The sequence below is a fragment of the Ranitomeya variabilis genome, chromosome 1, assembly GCF_051348905.1.
Source record: "Ranitomeya variabilis isolate aRanVar5 chromosome 1, aRanVar5.hap1, whole genome shotgun sequence".
In the NCBI taxonomy this organism is placed as follows: Eukaryota; Metazoa; Chordata; class Amphibia; order Anura; family Dendrobatidae; genus Ranitomeya; species Ranitomeya variabilis.
In genome coordinates this window covers 685,022,660-685,040,051 of record NC_135232.1, presented here as the reverse complement: position 1 = coordinate 685,040,051, position 17,392 = coordinate 685,022,660, and the positions used below count along the sequence as shown (strand labels likewise).

At 42.0% G+C, this 17,392-nt stretch overlaps 1 protein-coding gene across 2 annotated transcripts in view; it reads left to right on the top strand.

Moving 5' to 3' along the window:
* Positions 1–17,392, top strand: part of KCNH5 (potassium voltage-gated channel subfamily H member 5) — a 537,229-nt gene that overhangs the window by 226,667 nt on the left and 293,170 nt on the right. For both annotated transcript variants that reach the window (XM_077265846.1, XM_077265855.1), the window contains one exon: positions 4,150–4,579. In XM_077265846.1, the coding sequence (XP_077121961.1) occupies positions 4,150–4,579 (430 nt within the window). The remainder of the gene's footprint in view (positions 1–4,149; positions 4,580–17,392) is intronic.

Genomic DNA, 17,392 nt, shown 5'->3' with positions numbered 1-17,392 from the left:
CTCTCCCTACTCCCCTGCCGTCAGTGCCCGCTCCATACTCCCCTCCAGTCAGCGCTCTCACAGGGTTAATGGCAGTGTTAACAGACCGTGTTATGCCGCGGTGTGACGCACTCCGTTAACGCTGCTATTAACCCTGTGTGACCAACTTTTTACTATTGATGCTGCCTATGCAGCATCAATAGTAAAAAGATCTAATGTTAAAAAATGTTAAAAAATAAAAAAATCATTATATACTCACCTTCTGTCGGCCCCTGGATCCAGCCCAGGCCTTTCCCGCTCCTTGTGACGGTCCGGTCCATGCATTGCAGTCTCGAGAGATGATGACGTAGCGGTCTCGCGAGACCGCTACGTCATCATCTCGCGAGACCGCAATGCACTCTTGGGACCGGAGTGTCGCGAGGAGCATTGGTAAATGCCTGGGCTGGATCCAGGGGCTGACGGAAGGTGAGTATATAACGATTTTTTTATTTTACTTCATTTTTTAACAGGGATATGGTGCCCACATTGCTATATACTACGTGGGCTGTCTTATATACTACGTGGGCTGTGTTATATACTGAGTGGGCTGTGTTATATACTGCGTGGGCTGTGTTATATACAGTATTATAGGCACCACATAGTGCTCCACACAGAATAATGAGCCCCATATATTGCTCCATAGAGTATTATGGGCACCACATATTACTCCATACAGAATAATGAGCTCCATATATTGCTCCATACAGTATTATGGGCACGATATAGTGCTCCACACAGAATAATGACCCCATGCAATGTTCCATACACTATAATGAGCCCCATGTATTGCTCCATACATAATGGGTTGCATATAAGGTTCCATACAGTATATGATGGGCCCCATATAATGATCCATACAGAATGGGCTCCATATAATGCTCCATATATAAAGGGCCCCATATGATGCTCCATATATAATGGGCCCCATGTGATGCTACAAATATAATGGGCCTCATATGATGTTTCATATATAATGGGCCCCATATGATGCTCCAGTATATGATGGGCCCCATACATGATGCTCCAGTGTATGATGGACCCTATATAATGTTCCATGTATAATGTGCCCAATTATGATGCTCCAATATATGGTGGGCCCCATAAATGATGCTCCAGTGAATGATGGGCCCCATATATGATATTCCAGTATACGATGGGCTCCATAAGATGCTCCAGTGTATGACGTGCCCCATATAATGCTCCATATATAATGGGCCCCCATATATGATGCTCCAGAGTATGATGATCCATATATATTGATTCAAACACACACAAAAAATGAAATACCTCTCCTAGCTGTCTGCTGCTCTGCTCTGGAATTCTAAGCATCAGCGTCTTCCAGCTCTCTGCACTGTGACTGTTCAGAGGGTGCAGAGGGCACACAGACGTGACATCATCGCATCCCTTGATCTGAACGTCACGTCTGAAGACGCAGAAGACGCCGCAGCAGAGGAATGTGGAGAGGTAAGTATCTTAAGTGCTGGGGCCCTGGCCAAGCAATGGTCCGCCATAGCATGCCAGTGTCCCTGACGGCGAGTGGGCACCCCGCCTGCTTAGGTCACTTACCCAGGTGCAGACGCCGGCCTTGTCTACAGTTGAATATTCTTCTATGGGCGCCACTTTTTTCATAATTCCTAATCTATTTAGGACTGTCTTCCAGGAGACCTGATGAAAGCCAGTACAAAGAGTAGACTTTGGCCCCAATTCATAATTTCCTTTGTGCCTCTTTTTGTCTAATTTTGTTTTTCAATTGCACCCAATTCATTACTCTATTTCTTTTTTGTAGTCTATTTTATATGTGCTTATCTGTTTTTGTTTGTTTTTTCCTCTTTATGGGCTGAATCTAGCAATTCCATGTCTCTTTACCTGACTCATCATTTGTGACTTCTTAAAAAGTTTCAAAACGTGGCCCCACTCCATGCCAGTCCCCTCCATTCTGGCGTATTTTTTGAGTACGTCAAACTTTTGGTGTTAAAAGTCGCAACGACAGTTTAAGTCAGGAAGAAAGCTTATTATTGACACCTTGCCAAATTCATGAATCACGTCTACCATTTTGATTAATTTGGCACCACAAACCGCAACTACTGTAATACCTTGAGACAAAAATGAAAAGTGGCTTAAAAGATGGTAAAAAGAAAAATACACCAAGCAACTGGATCTATTGGGAAAAAAAAATACATGTTGGCCATCACCAGTTCAATTATGCTTTTCAATTGGTGATGAACACCGCATAATTTTATTTTTACAATACATAGTGATTTATAATAGAGGATCTGGTTACTGGATACATTTTTCTTTTTACCAAGTCCCCTTCATTTTTCATCTTGCAGTATTAGTTGGAGTTTTGGTGCCAAATTCATAAAATTTTGCTACCACTTACTTTTGGACTCATGGCAACGGACCTCTCGGCTTGTTGAACGGACATTTATCTTCTGTTAATTTTCTACAATTAAATTGTAATGGGGCACTACGAATGAGCAGTCACATGGGGTTCCCCTCCATCAGCCAATGGTCATCCAATGCAACTAGAAGGGAATCCAGATGACGTGCTAGCCCTTTATGACATGCCACTTAAGGGAGAGGTTAGAACAAGAGTAACCCATGTGCTTCCCCATTGAGAGAGCTGCTGCCTTGTTCCCTGCCACATGAATTTGGGAAATTGTGAATTTTATAGCCAAAATTGAAATACTTTTTGCCTACGGTAAAATTATATCAGTCATACCCATGCACTTAAATTTAATTTTTGGGTCAGCATGACAGCCTCATAAGTTGTTGTCTGTTGGATACTTCCAGTTGGCTCCAGTTTTTCAGAAAAATTAGACTTGAATCCACATATAGTAATTGTGAAACAAATGTTTAATCACTTGGTACACATTCAACAGCATCTTCATAGACGATGGAAAGAGGTCTTTAGTATCAGCTATTGGAAGTAGCAATACTATAAGTCAATACTAAAATGTCAAATTAGCCTAGTAGCCAAATGACTTTGTCCTCTCAGACGTACGATTTTCACGTATGAGTGCTATCCATGGTTTTCATGGATAGCACTTGTACCTGTGTTTCTCTATTGGGCCAATCAGTTGTGATGAAGGTCTGAAAAGACCCAAAACGTTATACTATATGGATTGCCAATAAATTATTTCATTTTTACTCAAATCTGAGTACCAAGTTTTTCTGCTACTTATGGATTACGGTTTGGAACCCTACTTGGGCACCTTATGCGCTCACCAGGAGTGCCATAAATTTATTTTCAATCAATTAATCTATGAGGCCACTCACATGTTTGTGAATTTTCATAGGTCGAGAAATCCTTGAAAAATCCCAGAGACATGTTCAATTTTGGTCAATGGGTCTGTGAAAAATTAGGACCGAATTTGAATGACATCCGAGTGTTGTCCGATTTTTATAGAATGTCAAACTGGAGGAAGTGAAGAATTTTTTTTTTTTTAACTTTGCCACATATGAGAAAATTGGATGATGCTCGTACTACACTCTGATCAGAGTCTGGTCAAAAGAATCGGACTTTTTTTTAGTACATGAAAAAAAAATCGGACGTGTGAATGAGGCCTTAGGGTAAGTCCATAGTGGGGGGTTTTTCAACAGTTTTGGATGAAAAACTTTCCAATCAAACATTATCATTTTTGAACTCCTCTTGGTTTTTGGGGAGTTTCTGCTCCAAAAATTCCTGAAAAAAATCTTCATCTTTTTATGATAACATTCCAAATCGTAATTTCCACTTATAGACATCTGCTCCAGGGTTCTTGCCTCTCATCAGTGCAAAGTAGGAGACTGGCTAGCTGGGTGAAGACTGGTAGGTCATGTCGAGCTGTGCATGCCCTCTAAGTCTCTTTCCGTGAGCTTGTTGTCACCTTTACCTCTTGGGTACTTATGGTAATACAGAGGTACATATAGTTTGGTGGTATAAGCGTGTTGTGTAGTATTGTAGAACTTTTAGTATTATATGATAGACCGAAGTTATTGTAGTGAAATAAGTGCTGGTTGTTTTTCTGACACCACAGTAGTCTTTGTGGTTTGTGTCATCGATGCAGGGCAATAAAGACTTTATATTATGTGTTAGCATGCCCATGTAATTTTAATGCAACTGATTTAATACTGTTTTGTCTTTCCCAGGGCATCAGCAGCCTCTTCAGCTCTCTTAAAGTGGTGCGACTCCTGAGATTGGGCCGTGTAGCCAGGAAATTGGATCACTATTTGGAATATGGTGCCGCGGTGCTGGTTCTCTTGGTCTGCGTATTTGGACTTGTTGCCCATTGGCTGGCCTGTATTTGGTATAGTATCGGAGACTATGAAGTTATCAATGAAGCCAACAACACAACCAAGAATGACAGCTGGCTTTACCAACTGGGAATAAGTATTGGCAGTCCGTATCGATACAATACCTCCGGTACAGGACAGTGGGAGGGTGGACCCAGTAAGTACTCATTGTACATATCATCGCTCTACTTTACCATGACAAGCCTTACAACTATTGGATTTGGAAATATTGCTCCAACAACTGATGGAGAGAAGATATTTTCTGTCGCAATGATGATGGTTGGCTGTAAGTATATTGTTTTCTATTACATTGCAAGTAAATCTTTGTCAGTGTTTTTAAACTGCCAAGAAATTATTACACTATATGATAATGTTTTGCAGTTTGCAATTTTATATAGATGTTTCAAGGGGCCACTGTTTCAGAATCTAAAGTAAACTCAGTATTATTACTCAATGCATTAACAAATACAGCAAGGTACAAATTTATGTTTGACTATGCATACATTTTTGTGTTGAATCTGTTTATCCGACATGACAGCCCCTGTATATTAGAACCAAAGATAGTCTATAAATGTTACTTACGATGTCCTTGCTATGCAAATTGCCTCTTCAGAGAAAAAGAGGACTTGAACTCTATAGCGCCACCTGTTGGAAGTAGCGATCCTACAAGTCACAAGCAACCCTTTAACGAGTCTTGCAATATTACTTAGGATATTACCACAGAAAAAATGATGTACTAGTCCCAGAATAAATATAAATAACAACTTTATTGATATGCAAAATATAAACAGGCCAAACAGTGACAATGAAGGGTTAAAACCGGCCCTCAAGCCATGGTTGCATATAATAAAATATGGAACCCATACACAGTCCACCATAACCAACTATTCTTATATGTACACAATAACCCAACAGTGGGGATACAAGAAAGAGTAGGACTTACAAAGCATGGGAGCCGAACACATACATAAGGAAGGGACATCCGAAAGGCGCGTCGGGAGGAGGGGGACACCGCGGCGCCTGTCCAGCATTTATTACTATCTGGTATGTGTTCGGCTCCCATGCTTTGTAAGTCCTACTCTTGTATCCCCACTGTTGGGTTATTGTGTACATATAAGAATAGTTGGTTATGGTGGACTGTGTATGGGTTCCATATTTCATTATATTGTCTGGACTATGGGTGCCGCTCTGTTCCCCTTATATGCAACCATGGCTTGAGGGTCGGTTTTAACCCTTCATTGTCACTGTTTGGCCTGTTTATATTTTGCATATCAATAAAGTTGTTATTTATATTTATTCTGGGACTAATACATCATTTTTTCTGTGGTAATATATTAATCTTGGTGTGTCATGCACATTTTCTCCATTTGGCTTCTACATATGGCACCATGTGGGTTCATCCTGTTAGAAGCCATACATGCTTTCCATGTTTCTATCTAATATTACTTAGGATAAGAGCCAAATCAGTATCTCAGTTCGCAGACACGGTGTTTCGGGCTGTTGGCCCTCGTCAGTGCGAAGCATAAGAACTGATTTGGCTAGGTGTGAGGCTCTGGACTGAGGTCTAAGGGGTAAGGTTTCTCCTTGTGGAGAGTGACATGTCCTTGCTGTAATGTTGGTCTTGGTTTTATTCCATGGTTAGGAGGCACAAACATTTGTTGGTGTGCTATCCTCTTTTGGTTGGATAACGACTGGACCATAAAGGTGATCATTCCCTTGCTATTGACTATAGCTATGATCCATTGGTTTGAATTTATACATTTGAGTGCAATTTTTTCTCAGAATCTTAACTTAAAGGGGTTGCCCCCTTTCATGACACCTTGGTCTCCAGGTACAGTTAATAATACAAAGACAAAAAAAACCGCACTTGACTCACCATCACCATCTACAGCACTGAGTTTCTACCGCTGTTCCCAGTGTTTCATTTTGCTGTTAGGATGACGTCAAATTGACAGCGCTGCAGCCAATCACTGAGCTCAGTATTTGGCTGTAACACTGTCAATATGACGTCAGCATCACAGCCAATACCAAACACCAGGAACGACGGCGGAGACTCAGACATGTGGAGGGTGAGTAAAACATGGTTTGTTTTCGAATAATAAACTACAGCCCAGACACAACCCCTTTACATATAAAATTGTTTTAACTCACCAAAGACCACCATACATGAGACGAATATTGATTAACAAACATTTGCTTGACTGGATGAATGATTCGGTGAGGGAAAACCCATCGAGGGCTGCATTGAGCCGTGTTGGTTTTTTTCGGCCGATGATGCAGCCAACGCTCCTCAAAAAAATCCAACATCCCCACTCCGTCTTTTTAACGATATTGAATATTCACCAGTTTACCATCAAATGAAAGGAACAATTAATCGTTTCACCGGTACAGCTGATGATCGTCCATATTGGTTGACTTATCTTTGGTTGAGGCCATTAGGTCCATAAGGGACCTTCAGCCGTTGGGGCCGTGGGTCGTCAGCTGTTTTTATGCTCAGCTTAGCTTTACTCAATGACCTTTTTATGACCTTTTTATTATTTTTTTATTATATAGATAGGTAATTTGAGTTGGGTGGATCAATTTGCGAAACTCATGGGTATAACCAAGTCAGTAGTCTCTGATCGTTGGACAAGAGGGTCGCGTCGGAGAGCTCAGAAAACATGAGATTTGCCAGCCTCCCATAGAGCTGCCCGAAACTTCTGACCAGGTGATGGACCCAAGTCCTGTGAATTGATCTGCTCAGCACTAGTGATGAGCGAATATACTTGGTACTCGAGATTTCCCGAGCACGCTCGGGTGTCCTCTGAGTATTTGTAAGTACTCGGAGATTTAGTTTTCATCGTGGCAGCTGAATGATTTACATCTCTTAGCCAGCTTGATTACATGTGGGGGTTCCCTGGCAACCAGGCAACCCCCACATGTACTTATACTGGCTAGTAGCTGTAAATCATTCAGCTGCGGCGCTGAAAACTACATCTCCGAGCATTTACAAATACTCGGAGGACACCCGTGCGTGCTCGGGAAATCTCGAGTACCGAGTATATTCGCTCATCGCTACTCAGCACTTCTGGTAATATTTTATGCCGTATGTACAAACTTCCCTTCTAGCAGAATCTGACCAATCCCAGAGCACTTTCCACGCTGTAACTTATATTCATTTACCATATCGTTAGAGCTTCTATTTCTCTTAATTTACTTAGCAATGAATTCTTCCACTAATGCGCTAAACCCCCGGTCCATCCAGTTATGATGATAAATGATTTAATCAGATAAAACCTACTGCTAATGTTTTATTGATAAAAGAAGCCGGAAAAAATCCTCCGAGTAATTTTTCCAGCATGATTTCAATGACTTGCACTTTGTGAGCATTTTGAAATGATTTATTATTACGTGTAATGGATCTTGATTGCCTTGATTGAAGCAGATGAGACTGAGAATGCATTGTCCAAACAGTGTGTTACCGAAGCTGGAACACAATACAATGATTTTCTGTTGAGTGACGAAAGCTCAATAATATGGCAGTGAGTATACTCAAATATTGCAGCAGGGAAACAGCTCTGTTCGGTCTGGAGTAAATTTCTATATAAAGAAGCTGCCACTAGAGGGAGCATTTTCAAGACTGGATGATTACAGGCTCATTGAGCTCAGTATCAGATTAAAAAAAAGTATTAAATCAATCACTTTAAACTCTGTAATTATTGCATGGAATAGATGTAATGATAGTGGAACTTTAGTGCAGATCTGTCACCAGATTTCATAATCCAAATTACATAAGTTATTAAAAAGCTTTCCTAGACCTGATGAAACTGATGTACTTACTTTGATAATTTATGTCAGAATGTTTGGTTGTATAAACCTTTTTTTTCAAGTTTAAACTCAATGTATGCCGGAAAACCTTACTTACAGCTCCTCGGTGTCCCTCCTCCCTGCTGATGCTGAATCTCCGCCCATCTTGACTGATTGATAGATCTTAATCATTTCTCCTTCTTGCTGTTGAATCTCTGACCACCTGACCTTATTGATAGCTCCTTAGCGTCCCTTCTCCCTGATACTGAATCTCAACCCACATACCACAATTGACAGCTCCTCAGTGTCCCTTCTCCCTGCTGGTGCTGAGTCTCAACCCACAAAGCCTGATTAATAGCTGCTCAGTGTACCTCCTTCCTGCTGCTGCTGAATCCCTGAACACCTAAGTTTATTGATAGCTCCTCAATGTCCCTTCTTCCTTCTGCTGAATCTCAAAAGTCCAATTGACAGCTCCTCCGTGTGCATCCTCCCTACTGACGCTGAATCTCCACCAGTCTAACCTGATTGATTGCTCCTCATTATTCCTCCTCCCTGCAGCTGCTTAATCTTTGCCCAGCTAGCCTGATTGATAGCTTCTCAGTGCTCCTCCTCCCTGCAGCTGCTTAATCTTTGCCCAGCTAGCCTGATTGATAGTTTCTCAGTGCCCTTCCTCCCTGTTACTGCTTAATCTTTTCCCATCTAGCCTGATAGCTTCTCAGTGCTCCTCCTCCCTGCAGCTGCTTAATCTTTTTCCATCTAGCCTGATTGACAGCTTCTCAGTGTTCCTCCTCCCTGCAGCTGATGAATCTCCACCCTGTATCCTGATTGATAGCTTCTCAGTGCTCCTCCTCCCTCAGCTGCTTAATATTTTCCCATCTAGCCTGATTGATAGCTTCTCAGTGCTCCGCCTCCCTGCAGCTGCTTAAACTTTGCCCAGCTAGCCTGATTGATAGTTTATCTGTGCTCCTCCTCCCTGCAGTTGCTTAATCTTTTCCCATCTAGCCTGATTGATAGCTTCTCAATGCTCCTCCTCCCTGCAGATGTTTAATCTTTTCCCATCTAGCCTAATTGATAGCTTCTTAGTGCTCCTCCTCCCTGCAGCTGATGAATCTCCACCCTCTAGCCTGATTGATAGCTGCTCAGTGTCCCTCCTCACTGCTGAGATCTCACAATACTCAGTACAAGCTGCAGCTGTCAGTCAGGCTGGTTAAAAAGAGACTAAAACTTTGACTTGTGAGCACTTATACTCTTTAGCCAGACTGCTACAATGCTCATGGTTAATATAAAGGATTATACAGCAATTCTGATGTGGATTTTCAAAGTAAGTATGCAGCGCCCCAGAGTCCTGGTCGTTGCAGTATTGTGGCTCCGCCACTATGGGGAGCTATGGTACGTCTGATTGCACTAAAGGAGTTCCTCTGACCAGGTAACACCTCACTACACTTCACACTCCGGCCACCAGGGGGGGTGGTCCTATCTAGTAGGTCACTCCTCACACTCTGGTAAAACTGGGGGTTGGACAGGAAGACAGAGAGAAGTAGCTGGGAAGAGCTAGAGAGAGGACCTGTCAGGGATGGGATCCTGGCAGACTCCTCAGAGCAGAACTTACCAGTGCACAACGGGAATACAGTAAAGAGGAATTAGGACCAGAAGGAGTCGTGCTGTTAGACCGAGGCAACATCCTTCTGATGCGCAAACAGTCGGTGGCCGGAACGCCGAGCAAGTAAGAGACTTTAAGTACTACTGCAAACCACGGCAGGACAGCCAATTAAAGGTTGGCTGTCTCACTGAACACCTAAGCAGACAACGGAGGCAGCTGTGGGAGAGGGGCGACTCTAGGGTCCCGGAAGAACTCCAGGCCTACCCCGTCATACGGGTGCGTCCTACCATATCACCTGGAGGACGGAGAGAACGAACATCAGAGATAGACAGAACCAGTTGTGAGGACTATCCCGGGAGCTCAGCAGGGAAGGACTACAACACACAGCGCTAGAAGGTAGACACTGATTCCCACCTGTAAAGAGAACTCCTGATGTGTCTTTGGACCGGCCGGTCTCTGACAGCCCTGTTGACAGCGCTCTGGACTGAGGACTCTAAAACCTTCAGTAAAGAGGTAAAGAGACTGCAACCTGGTGTCCTCGTTATTTACTGCACTGCACCATCTACATCCGTCACATCATTCACTGTGCACCCCTCGGCAGGGTCACGGACCGGGTCTAGCCACCGTGACAACCCCAGAGCAGAGACTCAGAGGCCCGGTACCGGGTACCCCTCGGCCCTGCGGCAGTGGGGGCGCTTCAAGTACACCAGCATTTTCATATCTAACAGATATATTTATTAATTTATGCAGCTTTTATTGTGAAATCTGGTGGTTTGAAAAAAAGTCTTGATTAAAAATATATTGTACCTAGAGCCACTATGGTCCCAAGTAGGTTTGCAGGACAGCAAGACCATTTGCAAAGGGTTGTGTTTTTACAATGACTCAGGAGAAACATTTTGGGGACTATAAGTCTATAGTAAGGGTGCATCATGGTGCTTAGATATAATGCAGCATTACCTGTATAGTCCTAGATACAAAAATGTATTATTGTCCCTTATCGCTCCTACCCTGGAGGAAGCCGCATAGCTTGTAAGGCATACTGCTGCTGACAGCACTGTCTATTATGGGAAATGTGTCCCAGGCACCCTGCCGAAAATGCTGATCGTGTCACACTCATCACTTCTCAGCCCTTCAGTCAAATAGAAAGGGCCCCATGGGGTCACAACAGATTTCTTTTTGGAAAATATATACTATCGGAAAGCCTCGAACTTCCATTTTCAGAAAAGCCCGGGGAAGGAGAGCTGTTAAATAAAATATCCAGGCTAAGTATAGCAGGAGTGACATTAAAGGCAGCTGACAGTATGTGGAGACACAGTGCAGACATTCGGCTGTGCGCAGAAAGCTGTACTTCTGACGGAGCTCTTAAGAGGGCGCAATACATGAGCGGGGAAAACCATTGCATCTAATACTTTGCAAATTGTACTTAATAATGCACTCCACTCTGCTGCATTTATAGAAGCTTAGATTCTGTAGCTTAAATTTAAAGTGCACATAACCTTTCACACCAAACTTGTAAAAAAAAAGCATCATCCTGTTGTCCTCATCCTAACAAGTTAAAATTTATTTTGGTGCCTATACTATATATGTCTAGTACGTCGAATCAACATGCTCTTTAACTTGCCATTTGTTTTTTTTTCATAGGTAGTTTCTCTCCATCTGAATTCTGCCAGCACTATAGGCGCTAGAACTACGTAACATAAATTGCTTCTGCCATTCTCCAACAGTTAGCTTGCTCTGGACTGAAAGTCCATCTCTTTGTTGTGTCTGTATGCAATTTGACAGAATCTAATGTCCTTTATTATAAGTCTGGGGTCTCTCCAGACTCCAGAGCATAATAATAAGGATAAGATGTCAAAAACAATAAAGCAAAACCTTACACTCACCTCTCTGGCCCTCTACTCCTCACAATAATTACTTGTCCGGTCCTCATCACATCTTTATATCTCCGCCGCAAGCGCCGAATCCCTGAATTCTAGGCACGCACCCGCAAGGTCATGGCGCAAGTCATGACCTTTTCCACATTATTGTGGGATCTCGGCGCTCAAAAGCGGTGATAGGAAGATGTGTCGAGGATCAGATCGGTGAGGGGCGAGCTGAGTTTAACTTCTTTTTTTTTTACGTTATTATGGATAATTATTTGTTAGAAAAATGGCATCCGCCACTTTGCTGAATCCACTCTGTAGCAAATTGCAAAAAATTACAAAAAGAATGCATTACAAGATTTATTGAATCTAATTAATCTTTTTTTTAAAAATTGAGTATAAATCAATTCTACTGGAATATATTTGCCTATATTCGCCTATCTCTAATAATGTATGATGAAATCCAATAGATCATTGTTTAAGGGGGAGAATATTTCAATTTTACAGCTATCTACAAACCCGAGTGCCCGTGTTCGCTTCTGTATATGCACAAAGCCAAAAGTAGTAATGTGTATAAAAAAGAAAAATGTAAGCAAAAAAAGAAAAACAAAAATATTGCTACATTTTTTGCTTCCTCATCACTACATACATAACTAAAGAAATCTGAGTATCGTCGTGAAATACTGCAGGGGAATTCATTTTATGGATTGGCTTTTCTTGATGAAAGAAAATTAGACATTTCTTAACTGTTTTTCTAAAATGATACCAAACTTCTAAATACAGCGAGAAATAATAAAACGCAGCGTCTGCTCGTCAGCATAGACGTACGCCGCTGCCTGTGCGCCACCGCTTTCCACAGCTCTACGTAGTATATGCTGAATACCTTCCAATCTCTGTATTAACCATCTGCCTGAAAGGCTAAGCAGCCATCTGTCCGAGGTTTTATGGGATTGACTTGTATTAAGTACATATCACTCGAAACTAGCAAAAATTACAGGCTTTCTAGTTATTTTTAAGTGTTTGATGCCCATTTTAGTATATTACCTTATTCCGACAATTCTCCCTATTTATAGGAGCAAATATATCATGTAATTCTAATATATGCGATTTTTTGAGTGTAGATAAACACAGAGCCATATAACACAAACCTAGCAGGGTCACCCAATAAACCTGGAAATATACATACAATATATATATATATATATATATATATATATATAGGTCCTTCTCAAAAAATTAGCATATAGTGTTAAATTTCATTATTTACCATAATGTAATGATTACAATTAAACTTTCATATATTATAGATTCATTATCCACCAACTGAAATTTGTCAGGTCTTTTATTGTTTTAAGGCCGGGATCACACTACTGCGAGATACGGCCGAGTCTCGCAGGTGAAAACCCAGCTCTGGCACCGGCACTCCAGAGCAGAGCGTGCAGCTCCAAGTATTGCTATGCGGCCGCACGCTCCGCTCTGGAGTGCCGGTGCCAGAGCTGGGTTTTCACCTGCGAGACTCGGCTGTATCTCGCTGTGTGTGATCCCAGCCTAATACTGATGATTTTGGCATACAACTCCTGATAACCCAAAAAACCTGTCTCAATAAATTAGCATATTTCACCCGTCCAATCAAATAAAAGTGTTTTTTAATAACAAACAAAAAAACCATCAAATAATAATGTTCAGTTATGCACTCAATACTTGGTCGGGAGTCCTTTGGCAGAAATGACTGCTTCAATGCAGCGCGGCATGGAGGCAATCAGCCTGTGACACTGCTGAGATGTTATGGAGGCCCAGGATGCTTCAATAGCGGCCTTAAGCTCATCCAGAGTGTTGGGTCTTGCGTCTCTCAACTTTCTCTTCACAATATCCCACAGATTCTCTATGGGGTTCAGGTCAGGAGAGTTGGCAGGCCAATTGAGCACAGTAATACCATGGTCAGTAAACCATTTACCAGTGGTTTTGGCACTGTGAGCAGGTGCCAGGTCGTGCTGGAAAATGAAATCTTCATCTCCATAAAGCATTTCAGCCGATGGAAGCATGAAGTGCTCCAAAATCTCCTGATAGCTAGCTGCATTGACCCTGCCCTTGATGAAACACAGTGGACCAACACCAGCAGCTGACATGGCACCCCACACCATCACCGACTGTGGGTACTTGACACTGGACTTCAGGCATTTTGGCATTTCCTTCTCCCCAGTCTTCCTCCAGACTCTGGCACCTTGATTTCCGAATGACATGCAAAATTTGCTTTCATCAGAAAAAAGTACTTGGGACCACTTAGCAACAGTCCAGTGCTGCTTCTCTGTAGCCCAGGTCAGGCGCTTCTGCCGCTGTTTATGGTTCAAAAGTGGCTTTACCTGGGGAATGCGGCACCTGTAGCCCATTTCCTGCACACAGTGGACTCAGTCCACTGCTTCCTCAGGTTCCCCAAGGTCTGGAATCGGTCCTTCTCCACAATCTTCCTCAGGGTCCGGTCACCTCTTCTCGTTGTACAGCGTTTTCTGCCACATTGTTTCCTTCCAACAGACTTACCATTGAGGTGCCTTGATACAGCACTCTGGGAACAGCCTATTTGTTGAGAAATTTCTTTCTGGGTCTTACCCTCTTGCTTGAGGGTGTCAATGATGGCCTTCTTGACATCTGTCAGGTCGCTAGTCTTACCCATGATGGGGGTTTTGAGTAATGAACCAGGCAGGGAGTTTTTAAAAGCCTCAGGTATCTTTTGCATGTGTTTAGAGTTAATTAGTTGATTCAGAAGATTAGGGTAATAGGTCATTTAGAGAACCTTTTCTTGATATGCTAATTTATTGAGACAGGTTTTTTGGGTTATCAGGAGTTGTATGCCAAAATCATCAGTATTAAAACAATAAAAGACCTGACAAATTTCAGTTGGTGGATAATGAATCTATAATATATGAAAGTTTAATTGTAATCATTACATTATGGTAAATAATGAAATTTAACACTATATGCTAATTTTTTGAGAAGGACCTGTATATATTCAAACTCTCCTACCTAGATTAATATACATACAGAAACAAAGAAAAAAACATCCAAAAATAAACGTGTCATTCATTTCTATATGAAAAGTAAGAATAAGTAATATACAATTGTCCACTAGGGGCAGTGGAAGTCGTTACCTCAGTATCATCATGGGGCAATGTCGGTGTTACCTAAAAATTGACAGTAGGTGAAGGGGTAGGTCACCTTGTCACATCTCCAGCTTGACCTGCTACTGCGATGTCTGCTTCTGTCACCAGGCACCGTCAGTGATGGAAGAGATGTCGAGACTGGAAGCTCTGGGAGGCTCAGGCTCTGTCTAGTGACAGAGACTAGTGTGGATGGGACTTGTAGTACTGCCCAGTCCGGCAGTATGGGTGCCTGTCCAACCAGAGTAATAAGCTCCCTGCTGTGGCCAATGGCAGAGCACCAAACCCTATCAGAACTCCCAGTTACCGCTGGGAATTGCCAGTTCTAGTTTCTCCCATCTCTGGTTCACTTTTGTGCTTCCGCTCTTGTACAATGTGTGATATTCTCATTCTGACCTCCGACAGTTTAATGATGATTCTTCCAACTTCTGATTTTGTCACCTGTCTTCTGGTTCTGACCCGTCAGCCTTACCATTCACAATGGCTGGTGATGGTGTAATTTCCTCTTACAACCCCCAAGAAGTAGAAAATAGTTACTGACTCCAGAGTTGATACCAGATGAAATGTTCAAACTTTATATAAGCAAACTGTACTGAAAATGAGTGTAAAGGGAGTCTGTCAGCCCAAAATGACTGTTCAAACCAACCACAGGTTCTTGGTGCACCCTTGGTGTGGCCAAACAGTTCAGTGCACCTCCTCACCGACTTATTTTTCATCCATCTCTGCCTCTTGTAAAGCCATAGCTGTCAATTAAAGAAGAGGAGGGTGGAAACTGATGCTAAACAAGTGGATGGAAAAGAGCACAAGACTGTTTGGCCAGACCAAGGGTGCACCAAGTGCCTGTGCTTGGTTTGAAAAGTCATTTTGTGCTTACAGATTCCTTTTAACATATAAACTTGAAAATACACTAAAGCGCATTGACAAAAACTTTTTTTTTATAGAAGAAATACATTGATAAGATCTTTTAGATAAAAGTTGGAGACATTTTGGATTTCGCCGTCAGTATTTCCGGCTCGTCTGTCAGACACAGTCATTACTAAAGGCAATTTTCCTGCAGGCATTCCCCGATGATACACTGCATAATAACAGCATCGTCTTGTGTTTATCTCAGCTTTCACATACGCTGATGTCCAGATATAGACTTGCCAGACATTGTAAATCATTGGAGTATTGCTGTAAACTCAGAAGGAAAAAAGAAGAATTCGATGAAATACACTGAACTGGGATAATAGAGCTTAAGTTTGGATAAGGGTTTTTTTCTCTTCTTCAAATGTAATGAGAACAGTCTTGTTTTTGATCTACTAAAACTGAATTAGAAAAATGTAAATGAAGAAAAAAAGTTTTTAAAAAAAGTGTACAGCAGGCACAATGCAGTCAGGCGTGTAACTTTCTGGCATTCACCCAGCCCAGACTTGTCCTTCAGATGCTAGATAGACAAGTGTGATCCGTCACTGCAGAGAGAATGTTGTCTCCAGAGTCCGATGAGAAAGAGGAATGGAGGGCACCATCATACTTATATCAAACTGGGATCAGCCCGGGGTATGTCCAAAAAAATGTCAATAAGCAAGAGAAAGAGAGGACATATACATACCGGGGATCACCAAAGGAACAACAATATTGTGCATAATACTCAATTTTTATTAAATTCAAACAGGACACAAAACCCAATAAAAACAATTAAAAACCAAATAGGTACATCCCCAAAAGGGGGATGCCCCCCAGAACCGAGAACAGACTGATGCAGGAAAATACAATATTGATGTACCGTGATATTACACAATTATACCATAGATGAACAAATTCACATATGCAGTGTACAATGGCTTGATAGTCAAAGAATATATATACCCTATGTGCCTTAGCGGCTAAAGATTGTTATGGCCATAACAATGTAGAATGAAATGAAGCTCAACAGACCCATATAAATAAATGAATAAATATAGTATAATAATAGCAAATCTGAGCGTCCCCTTATACAGGTGCACAAAATGGTGTAGATGAACAAACAGCCCTTAAAGAATAGGTCCCAGATGCTGTAGATGTATAGAGTGCTGTATATGAAATCTACAAAGTCTAGAGGGGAGAGAAAAAGGAGGACTCCCGGTATCCCACAGACTGTAAGCACAATTAATATGAGCCTATAAATGAGGGAAACCTAAGTATCACACCTGCCTGTAAACAACTATTAAGTCAGGGAGAAAAAGACATATAATCGACATTCAGTGGTGTGTCAGATAAACCTTGTAGTATATATATATAAATGCATCCTGAATGTCATAATAGTCTTGATGGATAGCCACATCGATAAAGTGCTATAGGCAAAATAAAGTGCTATATGCAAGATGACTAAAGGCTGTGATATAAAGTCAGGAGGTACCTGAATATCATAGACTAAAAAGGGAATATAAACAGACCTGCAAGAAATGGTGCACAAAAAAATATCCCATTTATCTGCACTAATGGCTGTAGAAGGGCATACGGATGTGCACCAAGGGAGATAGAGGAGCTGTGAACGCCAAATACAACCTGCCTAAGGCTGGGAACAACACTGCAACAGCATGGCACCGGTCAGGGGGGGCAAAAAACGCCCAACGCGTGTCGCCACAGTGTGGCTTCGTCAGGAGCAGAAGTCACCAGAGTCCAGCGCTGGCGGCTTTACACCATACCATCCGCCCTTCAGCATTGTGCTTGGTGGTGTA